The 17,307-nt window shown below is 42.8% G+C and overlaps 1 protein-coding gene across 1 annotated transcript in view; it reads left to right on the top strand.

The window, feature by feature from the left end:
• Positions 1 to 16,519: 16,519 nt before the first annotated feature.
• The window catches only part of LOC120046947 (ecto-NOX disulfide-thiol exchanger 2-like), a 225,249-nt gene continuing 224,461 nt past the window's right edge, over positions 16,520 to 17,307 (top strand). Inside the window, exon 1 of the mRNA XM_038992497.1 lies at positions 16,520 to 16,643. Within this exon, the coding sequence (XP_038848425.1) occupies positions 16,526 to 16,643 (118 nt within the window). The 5' untranslated portion in view covers positions 16,520 to 16,525. The remainder of the gene's footprint in view (positions 16,644 to 17,307) is intronic.

The raw sequence follows: 17,307 nt of genomic DNA, 5'->3' as shown, positions 1-17,307 counted from the left end.
TTTGTTCATTACTGAAGGTAAATCATTAGTCAAGATAGGGTAGAGAAGTGAGCTTAGGCAACTTCCTTGAGGAACACCACAGTGTATATATTTACTGTTTGAAAAGCTACCATTAAAGAACACTTTTTGCCTTCTCAGTCAATTAGGCAGGTTACATTAGTGTTTTTTTTCACAGGGTGGTCTGCATGAAACATGTTGGTATTACAGATTCGGTCAGGCTCAGGTTGAAAATGTCAGTGAATACACTTGCCAGTTGGTCAGTGCATGCTCGCAGTACACGTCCTGGTAATCCGTCTGGCCCTGAGGCCTTGTCATCCCCACACGGTTTAAAGGTCTTAACTCACATCGGCTGCGGAGAGCGTGATCACACAGTCATCCGGAACAGCTGATGCTCTCATGCATGTTTCAGTGTTGCTTGCCTCGAAGCGAGCATAGAAGTATTTTAGTTCGTCTGGTAGGCTCGTGTCACTGGGCAGCTCGCAGCTGTGCTTCCCTTTGTAGTCTGTAATAGTTTGCAAGCCCTGCCACATCCGATGAGTGTCGGAACCAGTGTAGTAGGATTCAATCTTAGTCCTGTATTGATGCTTTGCCTATTTGATGGTTTGTCTGAGGGCATAGCGGGATTTCTTATAAGCTTCTGGCTTAGGGTCCCACTCCTTGAAAGCGGCTGCTCTACCCTTTAGCTCAGTGCGGATGTTGCCTGTAATCCATGGCTTCTGGTTGGGGTATGTACGTACGGTCACTGTGGGGATGACGCCATCGACGCACTTATTGATGAACCCAATGACTGATTTGGTGTACTACTCAATGCCATCGGAAGAATCTCGGAGCATATTCCAGTCTGTGCCAGCAAAACAGTCCTGTAGCTTAGCATCTGCGTCATTTGACCACTTCTTTATTGACTGAGTCACTGGTGCTTCCTGCTTTAGTTTTTGCTTGTAAGCAGGAATCAGGAGGATAGAATTATGGTCAGATTAGACAAATGGAGGGTGAGGGAGAGCTTTGTACACATCTCTGTGTGTGTGGCGTAAAGGTGGTCTAGAGTTTTTTTCCCCACTAGTTGCACATTTAACATGCTGGTAGAAATGAGGTTTAAAAAGATTTAAGTTTCCCTGCATTAACCTCTCTTGGGCACGTGAGACGGTAGCGTCCCACCTCTTCAACAGCCAGTGAAACTGCTGGGCGCCAAATTCAAATACAGAAATACTCATTATAAAAATTCAGAAAAGAAAACATATTTTACATAAGTTTAAAGATTAACTTCTTGTGAATCCAACCAAGGTGTCAGATTTAAAAAATGCTTTACGGTGAAAGCATACCTTACGATTATTTGAGAACATAGCCCACTAGACAAATCATTACAAACAGTAGCCAGCCAAGTAGAACAGTTACACATGTCAGAAATAGAGATAAAATTAATCCTTTACCTTTGATGATCTTCATATGGTTGCACTCAGCAGACATTCATTTACTCAATAAATGTTCCTTTTGTTCGATAAAGTCTCTTTATATCCAAAAACCTCTGTTTTGTTTTCGCGTTTTCTTCAGTAATCCACAGGCTCAAACGCAGTCAAAACAGGAAGACAAAAAAATCTAAATTGTATCCGTAAAGTTCTTAGAGACATGTCAAACGATGTTTATATTCAAACCTCAGGTTGTTTTTAGCCTAAATATTCGATAATATTTCAACCGGACATAACGTCTTAATTACACATTATTAATGTGTTCATTTAAAGGTTACATTTCTTTGTTTTGCCACAACTTTCCATTGATTTCAATGGAACACTTCCACATTCAAACCATCATGACCACAGCATGAATTAGGTCCGTTCCTCTGCTGTGGCCAACATGCTGCTGTATCATTAGGATCAATGGTACAATCAAGGTGTCAGAGTTATCTCTCATGAATGTAATCATCCTGCTTTTAACTGTCCATAATGTCTTGGTGATGGTTTGTTTTATAAATGGTGATTGGATTTAATTGATGACAGAGACCAAACACCTTTTCTGACAAGGACCATCAGGGCTATTATGTACAAAGTGCAGGCATTTGATTAGAATCCAATGTCCATCATGTATTATATTTCCTAGCATTTTCTTCTGTGTTACTGTTGGGGAGCAGCTCTCTCCATTTCTCTCTCTCTCTCTCTCTCTCTCTCTCTCTCTCTCTCTCTCTCTCTCTTGCTCACTCACTCATTCGCTCTCTCTCGTGCTCTCTGTGTGTTATCTGTGTAATCAGTGTTTCTGTCTGTCACATCCCTCTCTGGTAAAGAGAGATGAAAACCCTCCTCCAGGAATGGCTGCTCTGCTCCAGTGACACAACACGAGTGCTTCTGCTCCACACATCTAAAAATGGATCCTGATAAGAGAATAGAAACGGAGGTTGTTACCAAAAAGCACTCTGTCCTGGGAAGTCCACATCAAAAATAATGAATAGACAAAAATCACAGCCTCTGTTCTGTGGCTGAGGTGGTTTTTCGCTTCATCTTCAAGGTTGTCTAAGAGAAGAAATCAGGCCTGGGTGATTTTCCAGTAATGTGGTGTCTTTCACGAGCTGCATGTCCCCAGATACCTCAGCCTAAATCCTCTCCGAGTGTCATCATCCTCCGAAAATCTCTCCTCTCTGCCGGTAGAGTTCTGGACTTGAGAGCATGATACACACTGAAGAAACACTCACCTATGAGGGGTGAAGAATGTCAGGAAAGACACACTGGACAACACTGAAACACCAAGACCACATCAGAGAATAGAGATTCCTCTCCAGTGTATTATGCTATTGCAACGCACCCTGATGAAACCAATTGTCTTCAATATTATGCTGAGTAGATGGCATTTCACTCCTCATCTCCTACCAAAGCAGTGAGTCTGGAATCCTTTCTTTCTTCAGAGTTTAATCACACAGCTCTTCAAAAGGGCTCTGTTAGTTTAAAAGTAAATGCTGATCTCATTCAAGCTACTGTATCATAATGACAGCTAATCAGGTTAATCAGGCAGTTAGCCTGTGCACATACAGTAGTCAGCTGGACTGCATGACAATGCAGTTTTGATTTGTGCTCATTGCTCATGTCAACATCATTATGCCATCAGAGTTCATACCTGCATCATTTGACTGGTTTGGTGAACAAATATGTGTGGATGATTCATTCAGCTCAGAGGTTAAACAAATGTAGAAGCAGAGTGATGTTGGATTTTTGTACAGATGAAAACAATCTCTGATATGCCTGAAAAACCAACAAGTGACTCGCCTCTGCTGGCATTAAATGTGAATTAAAGGCTTTATCATTTTAATCAACTGTCTTGAAAAAAGCTGGATACAAATGTTTATTGCAGTTGGAGTCTGATGATGCTACTGTAGCCTGGCTTCCAACCCTAGTGGAGAGGTGAACTACTGTAAAAGTAGGAACCTTAGTTTGATAAGGAAGATGGGGGACACCCTCTGAAAACCCCTTGAGGCTTGAACACACCATAAAGACTGGTCAACAGTTAGCCACTGTTGGCTTTTGGTCGTCATGTGTCTGGGCCTTTAGTTTGCTAAGGAAGAGAGATGGGGGAGACCCTTGATGAGGGAGAGAGATGGGGGAGACCCTTAACTTCTAGTTCCTCCCAAACCCGGATCCGGGAGCACCCCCGTCAGTAAAAAAGCTGACTAGCATAGCCTAGCATAGCGTCACAAGTAAATACTAGCATCTAAATATCATTAAATCACAAGTCCAAGACACCAGATGAAAGATACACATCTTGTGAATCCAGCCATCATTTCTGATTTTTAAAATGTTTTACAGGGAAGACACAATATGTAAATCTATTAGCTAACCACGTTAGCAAAAGACACCACTTTTTTTACTCCACCAGTTTTTTACTCCATCAGTAGCTATCACAAATTCGACCAAATAAAGATATAAATAGCCACTAACCAAGAAACAACTTCATCAGATGACAGTCTGATAACATATTTATTGTATAGCATAGGTTTTGTTAGAAAAATGTGCATATTTCAGGTATAAATCATAGTTTACCAATGCAGCCACCATCACAACTCTCACCAAAGCGACTAGAATAACTACAGAGAGCAACGTGTATTACCTAATTACTCATCATAAAACATTTCTTAAAAATACACAGCGTACAGCAATTGAAAGACACAGATCTTGTGAATCCAGACAATATTTCAGATTTTCTAAGTGTTTTACAGCGAAAACACAATATAGCGTTATATTAGCTTACCACAATAGCAAACATCACAACAGCATTGATTCAAGCCAAACATAGCGATAACGTATAAACCACCAAAAGATATAAATTTTTTCACTAACCTTCTCAGAATTCTTCAGATGACAGTCCTATAACATCATATTACACAATGCATATAGAGTTTGTTCGAAAATGTGCATATTTAGCGGCACAAATCGTGGTTATACAATGTGATTAGTGGCCAAAAATTCAAGCAATCTGTCCGGCGCCATCTTGGAGAGGCACCTATTCTAATCGAAAACTATTCATAAACTTGACTAAAAAATACAAGTTGGACAGCAAATGAAAGATAAATTAGTTCTTAATGCAATCGCTGTGTTAGATTTTTAAAATTAACGTTACTGCGCAATACAGCGTGCGCCAAAGCGAGACCGCACCATAATTCATGGCGGAATTATTATTTGACATTTGTCAACATAAGTACGAATTAACAGCATAAAGACTGCTTACTATTAGCTGAGCTTCCATCAGAATCTTGGGCAAGGTGTCCTTTCTCCAGAACAATCGTCTTTGGGTTGAAAGATGTCCTCTTGTCCTGTCGAAATAGCCGCTAACTTTAGCCACCCACTGGAGAGGTGTCCAACTCGTGAAAGCGCATCACAAAGAAATCCAGGAAAATCGCAATAAACTGCTATAAACTGCTATAAGTCGGTTTAAATTAACTACCTTATGATGTCTTTAACACCTATAACGAATAAAAACATGACCGGAGATATAGAACTACTAAAACGAAAGCGTTTGCAGGACGACATTGTGATGTCTTCTTGCGCCAGGCGCACCGTTGAAAAGGACGGTACTTCCGTTCCACGGTCTTATATAGGGTCCCAGATTGCGCAATCCACTCCATTCAAATTCTCCCCGCTTACTGACATCTAGAGGAAGACGTATGCAGTGCATGTAGCCCGATGGCTTACATGGGGACTTATAAACTGGCCTCAGAACAGGGACCTCGATTTCTGAAATCTCACTCCATGACAGGAAATGTGCTGCAGAATGAGTTCTGTTTCACTCAGAGAAATAATTCAAACGGTTTTAGAAACTAGAGAGTGTTTTCTATCCAATAGTAATAATAATATGCATATTGTACGAGCAAGAATTGAGTACGAGGCAGTTTAATTTGGGAACTCATTTTTACAAAGTCGAAATGGCGCCCCCATAGGCTCAAGAGGTTAATGAGGGAGAGAGATGGAGACCCTTGATGAGGGAGAGAGATGGGGGAGACCCTTGATGAGGGAGAGAGATGGGGGAGACCCTTGATGAGGAAGAGAGATGGGGGAGACCCTTGATGGGGGAGAGAGAGATGGGGGAGACCCTTGATGAGAGCGAGAGATGGGGGAGACCCTTGATGAGGGAGAGAGAGATGGGGGAGACCCTTGATGAGGGAGGGCGAGAGAGATGAAGACCCTTTCCCCTCTGAAAGCTTCTTGGCAGGATCAGGCTGAGGGATTCCCTGGTGCAGAGAGATGTGTCCTCTGGCTGCTACTATCAGCTACTTCTGTCTGAACTCTCCTTGCATTGGCCCTCATCCTAAATGAACAGATCTGTTGTCTACACCTCACTCTGAGCGATCCCTCTCAGCTCCACTGCTAATGAGAAATGCTCTAAGATTTCTATATCAGTAAGAGATGAAAGGAGGGAAGGCCACTAATACATTATTAAACACACACACACTCTGTCTGTAGGTGGATGTAGATGCACTCTGATGTGTGCAACATATCATTACACTTGTCTCCAAAGCTCCAACTTATGAAGTAGAAAAAAGTAATGTAGCCAATTCCTTACTTGGAATCAATACTCTCCACTGTTTAGTGTTCATCTAGTTGTGCTGATGTTGGATTCAGGTGGAGGGAATCTCTGACACAAACAGAAGACAGGGCAGAAACACACTGATCTGCATCCACTAGATTAAGGTTAAACAGACATCCATCCACTCCAACAAAGCTAATCCACCATACATTTTATTCTCCCTGGTGAGTGTTTTTCACGGATAAGGATGGCCTGGCATCACTAATCTTAGCATTGTGTTTGAATGAAAATGGCCGCCTCCTCTTCCTCTTCCTATATTGTGATTCATGCTGTGAGTGTAAGCACCCAGAACTCATATTCAAAGGAAATCACAGACATCTAATGTCTTGGGTGTTTTTCCTTTTGATATACAGACCTACAAATGAATCGTTTTTCCTTTGATATAAGGACATGAATAGGTTATCAATTAAATGAAACTCCTTCATCTCACACTGCAATTGTCTATTCAGGGAGTCCATTCATGTCCAATAATCCTAAACTCATGTAATTATTGTAATTATTAGGTTTTTGTTCACAACCACAAACAACCATTATGCAACATTTTCTTTATAATAATGGATGAGGGTCAGGTAGAGGCTGCTCGCAATTTTCTACATAGTTACACCAACCATTTCCTCCTCCCTTCTTTTCACTCACCCCCGACTCTCTCTCCCTTTCTCGCTCTCTCTCCATTCTCCCATTCTCTCCATCAGTTAGTCCTGAGTGCAGTCTTCCTTCCCTGTCGGTATGTGACCATGATTGTGTCCAGGAGGCTTTTCTTTGTAAAAAGGCTGTAATTGGCCTGTTAACGGTTAAGACCTTACCCGTTGTAAACTAAATGTCCCTGAGCTTCTCTTGGCCTGCTGGGAGGCCTCCAGCCAATGGGCCTTAAAACTGATTAATTTCCCATCAGCACCTTGGGGGCTGGACTGGCGTCACTGAGGCCAGGGGCAGTATCATTCCTTTGGCCAAAGGAAATGTGGAGGTTTGCTGCTCTGGTTGGTCATTTTTTCCCCCACCAACCTAAACAACTATATTTTTAATCATAACCCTGGAAAGCCTTCACCAGGGGAAGACTGGCCATTTGGCATTTCATACAAATGTTTATTTTATTTTATTTCACCTTTATTTAACCAGGTAGGCTAGTTAAGAACAAGTTCTCATTTGCAACTGCGACCTGGCCAAGATAAAGCAAAACAGTTCGACACATACAACAACACAGAGTTACACATGGAATAAACAAACATACAATCAATAATACAGTAGAAAAGTCTATATACAGCATGTGCAAATGATGTAGGATAAGGGAGGCAAGGCAATAAAAAGGCCATGGTGGCAAAGTAATTACAATATAGCATTTAAACACTGGAATGGTAGAATGTTCAGAAGATGAATGTGCAAGTAGAGATACTGTGATGCAAAGGAGCAAGATAAATAAGTAAATACAGTATGGGGATGAGGTAGATTGGATGGGCTATTTACAGATGGGCTATGTACAGGTGCAGTGATCTGTGAGCTGCTCATACAGCTGGTGCTCAAAGCTAGTGAGGGAGGTAAGCGTCTCCAGCTTTAGTGATTTTTGCAGTTTGTTCCAGTCATTGGCAGCAGAGAACTGGAAGGAGAGGCAGCCAAAGGAAGAATTGGCTTTGGGGGTGACCAGTGAGATATACCTGCTGGAGCGCATGCTATGGGTGGGTGCTGCTATGGTGACCAGTGAGCTGAGATAAGGCGGGCCTTTACCTAGCAGAGACGTGTAGATTACCTGGAGCCAGTGGGTTTGGCAACGAGAATGAAGCGAGGGCCAGCCAACGAGAGCGTACAGGTCGCAGTGGTGGGTAGTATATGGGGCTTTGGTGACATAACGGATGGCACTGTGATAGACTGCATCCAATTTGTTGAGAAGAAAGTTGGAGGCTATTTTGTAAATGACATCGCCGAAGTCGAGGATCGGTAGGATGGTCAGTTTTACGAGGGTATGTTTGGCAGCATGAGTGAAGGAGGCTTTGTTGCGAAATAGGAAGCCGATTCTAGATTTAATTTGGGATTGGAGATGTTTAATGTGAGTCTGGAAGGAGAGTTTACAGTCTAACCAGAGACCTAGGTATTTGTAGTTGTCCACATATTCTAAGTCAGAACCGTCCAGAGTAGTGATGCTGGATGGGCGGGCGGGCAGGTGCGGGCAGCGATCGGTTGAAGAGCATGCATTTAGTTTTACTTGCATTTTAGAGCAGTTGGAGGCCACGGAAGGAGAGTTGTATGGCATGTAAGATCGTCTGGAGGTTAGTTAACACAGTGTCCAAAGAAGGGCCAGAGGTATAGAGAGTGGTGTCGTCTGCGTAGAGGTAGATCAGAGAATCACCAGCAGCAAGAGCGACATCATCGAGGTATATAGAGAAGAGAGTCGGCCCGAGAATTGAAACCTGAGGCACCCCATAGAGACTGCCAGAGGTCCGGACAACAGGCAATCATTTGAGAAACCAAGGCTGTTCAGTCTGTCAATAAGAATGTGGTGATTGACAGAGTCGAAAGCCTTAACCAGGTCGATGAATACGGCTGCACAGTAATGTCTCTTATCGATGGCGGTTATGATATCGTTTAGGACCTTGAGCGCGGCTGAGGTGCACTCATGACCAGCTCTGAAACCAGATTGCATAGCGGAGAAGGTACGGTGGGATTCAAAATGGTCGGTAATCTGTTTGTTAACTTGGCTTTCGAAGACCTTAGAAAGGCAGGGTGGAATAGATATAGGTCTGTAGCAGTTTGGGTCTAGAGTGTCTCCCCCTTTGAAGAAGGGGATGACCGCGGCAGCTTTCCGATCTTTGGGATCTCAGACGATATGAAAGAGAGGTTGAACAGGCTAGTAATAGGGGTTGCAACAATTTCGGCAGATCATTTTAGAAAGAGAGGGTCCAGATTGTCTAGCCCAGCTGATTTGTAAGGGTCCAGATTTTGCAGCTGTTTCAGAACATCAGCTATCTGGATTTGGGTGAAGGAGAAGTGGGGGAGGCTTGGGCGAGTTGCTGTGGGGGGTGGAGGGCTGTTGATCGGGGTAGGGGTAGCCAGGTGGAAAGCATGGCCAGCCGTAGAAAAGTCCTTATTGAAATTCTCAATTATCGTGGATTTATCCTTGGTGACAGGTTTTCCTAGCCTCAGTGCAGTGGGCAGCTGGGAGGAGGTGCTCTTATTCTCCTTGGACTTGACAGTGTCCCAGAACTTTTTTGAGTTTGTGCTACAGGATGCACATTTCTGCTTGAAAAAGCAGCCTTAGCTTTCCTAACTGCCTGTGTATATTTTTTCCTAACTTCCCTGAAAAGTTTCATATCACGGGGGCTGTTCGATGCTAATGCAGAACGCTACAGGATGTTTTTGTGCTGGTCAAGGGCAGTCAGGTCTGGAGAGAACCAGGGGCTATATCTGTTCCTGGTTCTACATTTCTTGAATGGGGCATGCTTATTTAAGATGGTGAGGAAGGCACTTTTAAAGAATAACCAGGCATCCTCTACTGACGGGATGAGGTCAATATCCTTGCTGGATACCCAGGCCAGGTCGATTAGAAAGGCCTGCTCGCTGAAGTGTTTTAGGGAGCTTTTGACAGTGATGAGGGGTGGTCGTTTGACCGCAGACCCGTTACGGATGCAGGCAATGAGGCAGTGATCGCTGAGATCTTGGTTGAAGACAGCAGAGGTGTATTTGGAGGGCAAGTTGGTTCGGATGATATCTATGAGGGTGCCCGTGTTTACGGATTTGGGGTTGTATCTGGTGGGTTCATTGATAATTTGTGTGAGATTGAGAGCATCAAGCTTAGATTGTAGGATGGCCGCCGGGGTGTTAAGGATGTCCCAGTTTAGGTCACCTAGCAGCACGAGCTCTGAAGATAGATGGAGGCAATCAATTCACATATGGTGTCAAGGGCACAGCTGGGGGCAGAGGGTGGTCTATAGCAAGCGGCAATGGTGAGAGACTTGTTTCTGGAAAGGTGGATTTTTAAAAGTAGAAGCTCGAATTGTTTGGGTACAGACCTGGATAGTAAGACAGAACTCTGCAGGCTATCTCTGCAGTAGATTGCAACACCGCCCCCTTTGGCAGTTCTATCTTGTCGGAAAATTTTATAATTAGGGATGGATATTTCAGGGTTTTTGGTGGTCTATCGAAGGGGCAGGATTCAGACACGGCTAGCACATCCTGTTTGGCAGAGTGTGCTAAAGCAGTGAATTAAACAAACTTAGGGAGGAGTCTTCTAATGTTAACATGCATGAAACCAAGGCTTTTACGTTTACAGAAGTCAACTAATGAGAGCACCTGGGGAGTAGGAGTGGAGCAAGGCACTGTAGGGCCTGGATTAACCTCTACATCACCAGAAGAATAGAGGAGGAGTAGGATAAGGGTACGGCTAAAGGCTATCAAGACTGGTCGTCTAGTGCGTTCAGGGCAGAGAGTAAAACGAGCAGGTTTCTGGGCGTGATAGAATAGATTCACGGCATAATGTACAGACAAAGGTATGGTAGGATGTGAGTACATAGGAGGTAAACCTAGGCATTGAGTAATGATGAGAGAGATATTGTCTCTAGAGACGTTTAAAGCAGGTGATGTCACCGTATATGTGGGAGGTGGAACTAAATGGTAGGTTAAGGCATATTGAGCAGGGCTTGAGGCAATACAGTGAAATAAGACAATAATCACTAACCAGGACAGTAATGGACAAGGCATATTGATATTAGGGAGAGGCATCAGGTGATCAATAGGGGTCCAGTGAGTGGTTGGGCTGGCTGGAGACACGGCGATTCAGACAGCTAGCAGGCCGGGGCTAGCAAGCTAGCAGACCTGGGCTAGCAAGCTAGCAGAAGGGCCTTAGAGGGACGTCTCGATGGAGGAAAATCTGTTTTAGCCTCCGCGTGCGGTGACGTCGATAGACCAGTCGTGATGGATTAGTAGGGTTCCGAGTAGCGGAGGGGTCCAAGTCCAATTGGGAAAATAGGTATAGTAGCCCAAGAAATTGGCCGATGGATCTATACAGCTAACTGTCCAATATGCTCTAGACAGCTAGCGGGCCGCGTCTAGCAGCTAGCGGGCTGCGGCTAGCGGATGGGCATTCAGGGGACGTTGCAATGTAGAGGCCAGTTGAGCACCCCCTCGAGCAGATTACGTCGTAGTCCAGTCGTGAAGGATCGGCGGGGTTCCGTGCCCCGTAATGGCAGTGGAAGGGGTCCGGGTATTGTAGCCCGGGAGTTGCTGATGGGCCTTTTTAGCTAGCCGGGAGAAAGGGCCTAGCATGGGCTAGCACAAGGCTAATTGGTGCTTGCTCTGGGACCGACGTTAGCCAGTAGTCACTTCGGGTAGCAGCTAGCTAGCTGCGATGATCCAGGTGAAAATGTCCAGAGCTTGCGGTAAGAATCCGGGGACATGGAGAGAAAATAGGTCTGGTATGCTCTGGTGTGAGTCACGTTGTACAAACTGGCGAGAGCTTTCCGAGCTAAAGGTTAGCTGATGACCGCTAGCAGTGGTTAGCTGACTACTAGCTAGTAGCTAGTGAGCTGGCTAGCTTCTGTTGGGGGATTCCGGATTCGAGGTGAATAAAAATACTTTAGAGAAAAAAAGTAACAGATCCGAACCCCATTGGGTGAGGCGGGTTGCAGGAGAGTGTTTTGAAGTTGAGGTTTAGAAAAAATATATAAAAATATATAAAATGATATATACATGGGACACGACAAGACGAAGGAAAAAAATGTCTGACTGCTATGCCATCTTGTATTTTGAATCCAAATACCAGATGGGCTGTTCCATTTTTAGCCTAGTGTGCCTCTCGTGTTTTTTTTTTGCGCAAAATTATCATTATCTGACTAATAATGGGGGCCTCAAGGAAAAAATGGGCCGGGTAGCTTCATCAAGGGAAAAAATGGGCCTGGGGGGGCAGTGTTACATCTACTGTTACAAATGAGAAGTGGGTGAAGTGGGTCCCCTTGACTAGATGCTTTGAGACTGCCTTGAGAATGTGCATCCATTGATTTGATTTTCAACTAATTTGAGTGAATTGAATTGAATGTTGAAATCGACCTTACACCAATCCCTGTCATATAATTGGTTGTTAAATTATATGAGACACAGGTAAAATGGTAAAACAGATGCTTTTAATCTTAAACACACATATTCAGCACTCCCCATGATGGCAGGTGATTATTTTTACTGGCTCAAGTTTCCAAGGCAGCTATGTGTGTATGTGTGCGCGTGTGTGTGTGTGCGAGCATGTGTGTGCGTGTGTGTGTGCGTTTGTGTGCGTGTGAGTGTGTGTGCGTTTGTGTGCTAGTGTTGATCTTTCCACTGCTGTTTGCTATTCAGACACACTCTGCTCTGTGTGGATGTGATTGAGTGGAAGGGAGCTGAGGGGAGCCATGCCAGAGCTCTGCCCTCAAGGTCACTCTATGAAGCTCTAAATCCCAGGAGGCCAGCGCCCAGGGAGGGAGGGAGGGAGGGATGAATGGATGGATGGAAAGAGGGAGGGAGGGAGGGAGGGAGGAGGGAACTAGTGAGAGGCACTGTGGACATTTCCTCCATGACATCTTATCATTACAGGGCATGAGGGTAACCTTGACCTCGACCAGCACTTTAACTCTCTCTCAAAGCCTTCAGCCCTTAGATAACTATCAACCTGATAAGATCAGAACTCCTAAGACAACCCAGGCCTCCTGTAATGAGCTAAACAGTATGGATGCATCGGGATCCTTTGAGAGACAATGGCTCTTTCATGGGATTTGAACACTGGGGATATGTCACTGAACACTGGGGATATGTCACTGAACACTGGTGATATGTCACTGAACACTGGGGATATGTCACTGAACACTGGTGATATGTCACTGAACACTGGTGATATGCCACTGGCTCTAAACTGACTCTTGTTGTTTTGTCCGCTTGCTGGCCACTCCGCCTTGTTTGTTATGACTGGTCAGTGGGACTAGTTAGTTTGTTTTGACTGGTCAGTGGGACTAGTTAATTTGTTTTGACTGGTCAGTGGGACTAGTTAGTTTGTTTTGACTGGTCAGTGGGACTAGTTTGTTAGTTTTGACTGGTCAGTGGGACTAGTTAGTTTGTTATGACTGGTCAGTGGGACTAGTTAGTTTGTTTTGACTGGTCAGTGGGACTAGTTAGTTTGTTTTGACTGGTCAATGGAACTAGTATTGTGGAAAATTACATAATTAGTCATGCTATCTCGTGTTTTACTGTTTAAAGTATTGTCTCTTGTTATATGCTAGTGTTTTTCTAACCTGATACAAACTTGTCTTTGTGGGACCTAGTCATAAGACTGGGCGTATAGCTAAGGTCCGCTTGGGTGTGGCCGCAGCATGTGTCATCCCATGGGTTTACTATCTACAGAAAGTCACATGTATGGAAACTTGCAAAAAGTGGTACAATATAGTGTTTTACTGTTGTGAATGCAGTTAGTCGGTTGAGCCCTCGGGTTATCAACATTGTGCTATTTTAAATCTGCACAGACAACGAATTACCTTTTACACACTATCTGCTGACTGCCACATATACAGAAAGGGGTTGTATGTATTTTCTCTGTAAAAGCATTGAACCGGCACTGTTCATTGAGCTTTTCAACTATGAACTGTTGAGTGGATAGTTGATTCTCCATTTTTGAAAATCTTATAATAAAGTGTTGTTTGAAAGAATATACGGTCTCTCTTCATTTTGATTATATATTCAACGACACTAGTTTGTTTTGACTGGTCAGTGGGACTAGTTAGTTTGTTTTGACTGGTCAGTGGGACTAGTTAGTTTGTTTTGACTGGTCAGTGGTACTAGTTAGTTCAGTGGGATTGTTCTGTTTGTTTTTGACCTGTTGTAAAACTGCCTCCATCTTATCTCATAACAGTTAGTCTGTAACTATCTCATAACAGTTAGTCTGTAACTATCTCATAACAGTTAGTCTGTAACTATCTCATAACAGTTAGACTGTAACTATCTCATAACAGTTAGTCTGTAACTATCTCATAACAGTTAGACTGTAACTATCTCATAACAGTTAGTCTGTAACTATCTCATAACAGTTAGACTGTAACTATCTCATAACAGTTATGCTGTAACTATCTCATAACAGTTAGACTTTAACTATCTCATAACAGTTAGACTGTAACTATCTCGTAACAGTTAGACTGTAACTATCTCATAACAGTTATGCTGTAACTATCTCATATCAGTTAGTCTGTAACTAAAACGTATACTCCAAACTGCTATAAAGCCTACAACCCCTCGTCACCATGCAATTAACATAGCCATCAGTTGTTGTTTTGAATCCACCAAGGAGGGTATAATAGGTTAAACAAGCCTCTGAGCCTCATCTCTGCCTGACTGTTTGGTCAGACACCCTGATGACTGCTGTAAAACTGCAGTAAAACAACCATCCCCTCTGTCAAAATATTTACAGCACCTTAACACTCTAGAACCACTAATCAGTGTGTAATTGGTAAATGAGTGTGTAATTGGTTAATGAGTGTGTAATTTGTTAACAGGCCTCTAAGGATAGTGTGAGAGAAATTTACATTGGAACAAAAGAGTAAGGTTTTAGCAGCCTTTGCCATGGCAACCCAGAGATGGGAGTGTAATGACAGCATCAGGGATGCAGGGAATTACATTACATTTACATTTAAGTCATTTAGCAGACGCTCTTATCCAGAGCGACTTACAAATTGGTGCATTCACCTTATGTCATGTATTACTCATTAGTCATGTATTATACCAGACAGAGGTAACCTCATTAGTCATTTATTATACCAGACAGAGGTCACATCATTAGTCCTTTAATATACCAGACAGAGTTAACATCATTAGTCCTTTATTATACCATGCAGAGGTAACATCATTAGTCCTTTATTATACCAGACAGAGGTATGTCAGGGTTGTGTGCGGAGAATATTTGGAGTCAAACGCAGGACACAGGTGTTGAGCGAAACCACAGTGTTTTACTCAAAATAAATGCACTATTCCACAAATGGAAAATTAACAGATACGAACACGTATCAACTACAACACTTAACGCACAAACAATCACGGACAAAACAGAAATGAAAGCCAGAGGGTTAAATAGGGAACATGATGGGGGAATTGAAACCAGGTGTGTATAATACAGACAAAACAAAACGAAACTGAAAAATGGATCGATGGTGACTAGAAAGCCGGTGACGTCGACCGCCGAACACCACCCGAACAAGGAGAAGGGCCGACTTCGGCGGAAGTCGTGACAGTGTAACATCATTAGTCCTTTATTATACCAGACAGAGGTAACATCATTAGTCCTTTATTATACCAGACAGAGGTAACAGCATTAGTCCTTTATTATACCAGACAGAGGTAACATCATTAGTCCTTTATTATACCAGACAGAGGTAACATCATTAGTCCTTTATTATACCATGCAGAGGAAACCTCATTTGTCATTTATTATACCAGACAGAGGTAACATCATTAGTCATTTATTATACCAGACAGAGGTAACATCATTATTCCTTTATGATACCAGACAGAGCTAACCTTATTAGTCCTTTATTATACCAGACGTAGGTAACCTCATTAGTCCTTTATTATACCATGCAGAGGAAACCTCATTTGTCATTTATTATACCAGACAGAGGTAACATCATTATTCCTTTATGATACCAGACAGAGGTAACCTTATTAGTCCTTTATTATACCAGACAGAGGTAACATCATTATTCCTTCTTTTCGTGAGCTTTATTCCCTTAAATTGACCATGACAGAGAAACATAAACCATCCCTGCTCTTTTACTGAAGTTTTATTGTGTAGATTCTATCTGAGGAGTGTGTTGTGGTAGTACTGTTGTTCAGCATCATCAGGAGGCCCTCTCTTACTAGAGGTCAGAGGAAGTTCAACCAAGAGGGGAATGAATGCTTAATAACCTCTGAATAGAATGTAAAAGGTGATGTCACTGGACAGATGACCTCTCAAAACAAAAAGTTTAAAATACTTTACTGTGTTATAGAAGCTTTTAAATAGGAAATTAGAGGCAATCTGTTACGTCCGTTGTTAGAATGAGGAGACCAAGGAGCCGCGTGGTAAGTGTACATCTTTCTTTATTGATGAACACCAAAAAAATAATAATAATACAAAACGAACGTAAAGTTCTGCAGGTTACTTAGTAACTGTGCAAAAACAAGATCCCACAACTGAAGGTGGGAAAAAGGGCTGCCTAAGTATGATCCCCAATCAGAGACAACGGTAGACAGCTGCCTCTGATTGGGAACCATACCCGGCCAACAAAGAAATAAACAAATTAGAATGCCCACCCATATCACACCCTGACCTAACCGAATAGAGAAATAAAAAGGCTCTCTAAGGTCAAGGCGTGACACAATCAAACAAATCATTTGAGACCATATCTGATTGTACCGTATTCTGACTGACTCTGTCTCTCTTTGTCTCTCTCTCGCTCGCTTTCTCTCTCTCTCTCTCTTTGCAGAAGGGATTCGTAACATGTCCATGGACTCCAACCCCATGCCGATGCCCATGTCAGACCCCAACGCCTGGGTCACCGCCATGAACAACCTTGGCATGGCTCCCATGAACGTGACGGGACAGCCCCTTCTGTCAGGTATGGGTCATTTAATCCTAACCATACCTTTACTGTAGCTAAGTAGCAAAATTTAAAATTGTGTTTTTTATATTGGATAAAAGTAGAGACTAGAGCTACAAAATTGTATATAATATTCTGCAGTTGCGGAACAATGGGAAAGTAATTCTGCTTTGAAAGTTGATGAACTTGTAACCCCACTTTTGAGAAAATGGATCCTTGGAGTGTTTTGGTACAGCTACCTGAGAACACTTCTTCGGCTACACCTAATCAGCATCGTTTTTACCCTCTTATGCCTTAGCCCCTATCTGTTTAAGGATTAACATGAGGCAATTTTTTTATTTTACCTTTATTTAACTAGGCTAGTCAGTTAGAGTAATGATGGACTGTCATTTCTTTTTGCTTATTTGAGCTGTTCTTGCCATAACATGGACATGGTCTTCAACCAAATAGGGCTATCTTCTCTATACCAACCCTACCTTGTCACAACACAACTGATTGGCTCAAACGCATTAAGGAAAGAAATTCCACAAATACATTTTTAACAAGGCACACATGTTAATTGAAATTAATTTCAGGTGACTACCTCATGAAGCTGGCTGAGAGAATGCCAAATGTGCAAAGCTGTCATCAAGGCGAAGGGTGGCTATTTGAAGAATCTCAAATATAAAATATATTTTGATTT

The sequence above is a fragment of the Salvelinus namaycush genome, chromosome 5 (assembly GCF_016432855.1).
Source record: "Salvelinus namaycush isolate Seneca chromosome 5, SaNama_1.0, whole genome shotgun sequence".
In the NCBI taxonomy this organism is placed as follows: domain Eukaryota; kingdom Metazoa; phylum Chordata; class Actinopteri; order Salmoniformes; family Salmonidae; genus Salvelinus; species Salvelinus namaycush.
The sequence above is the reverse complement of the archived record's forward strand: the minus strand, read 5'-3'. Positions and strand labels throughout refer to the sequence as shown.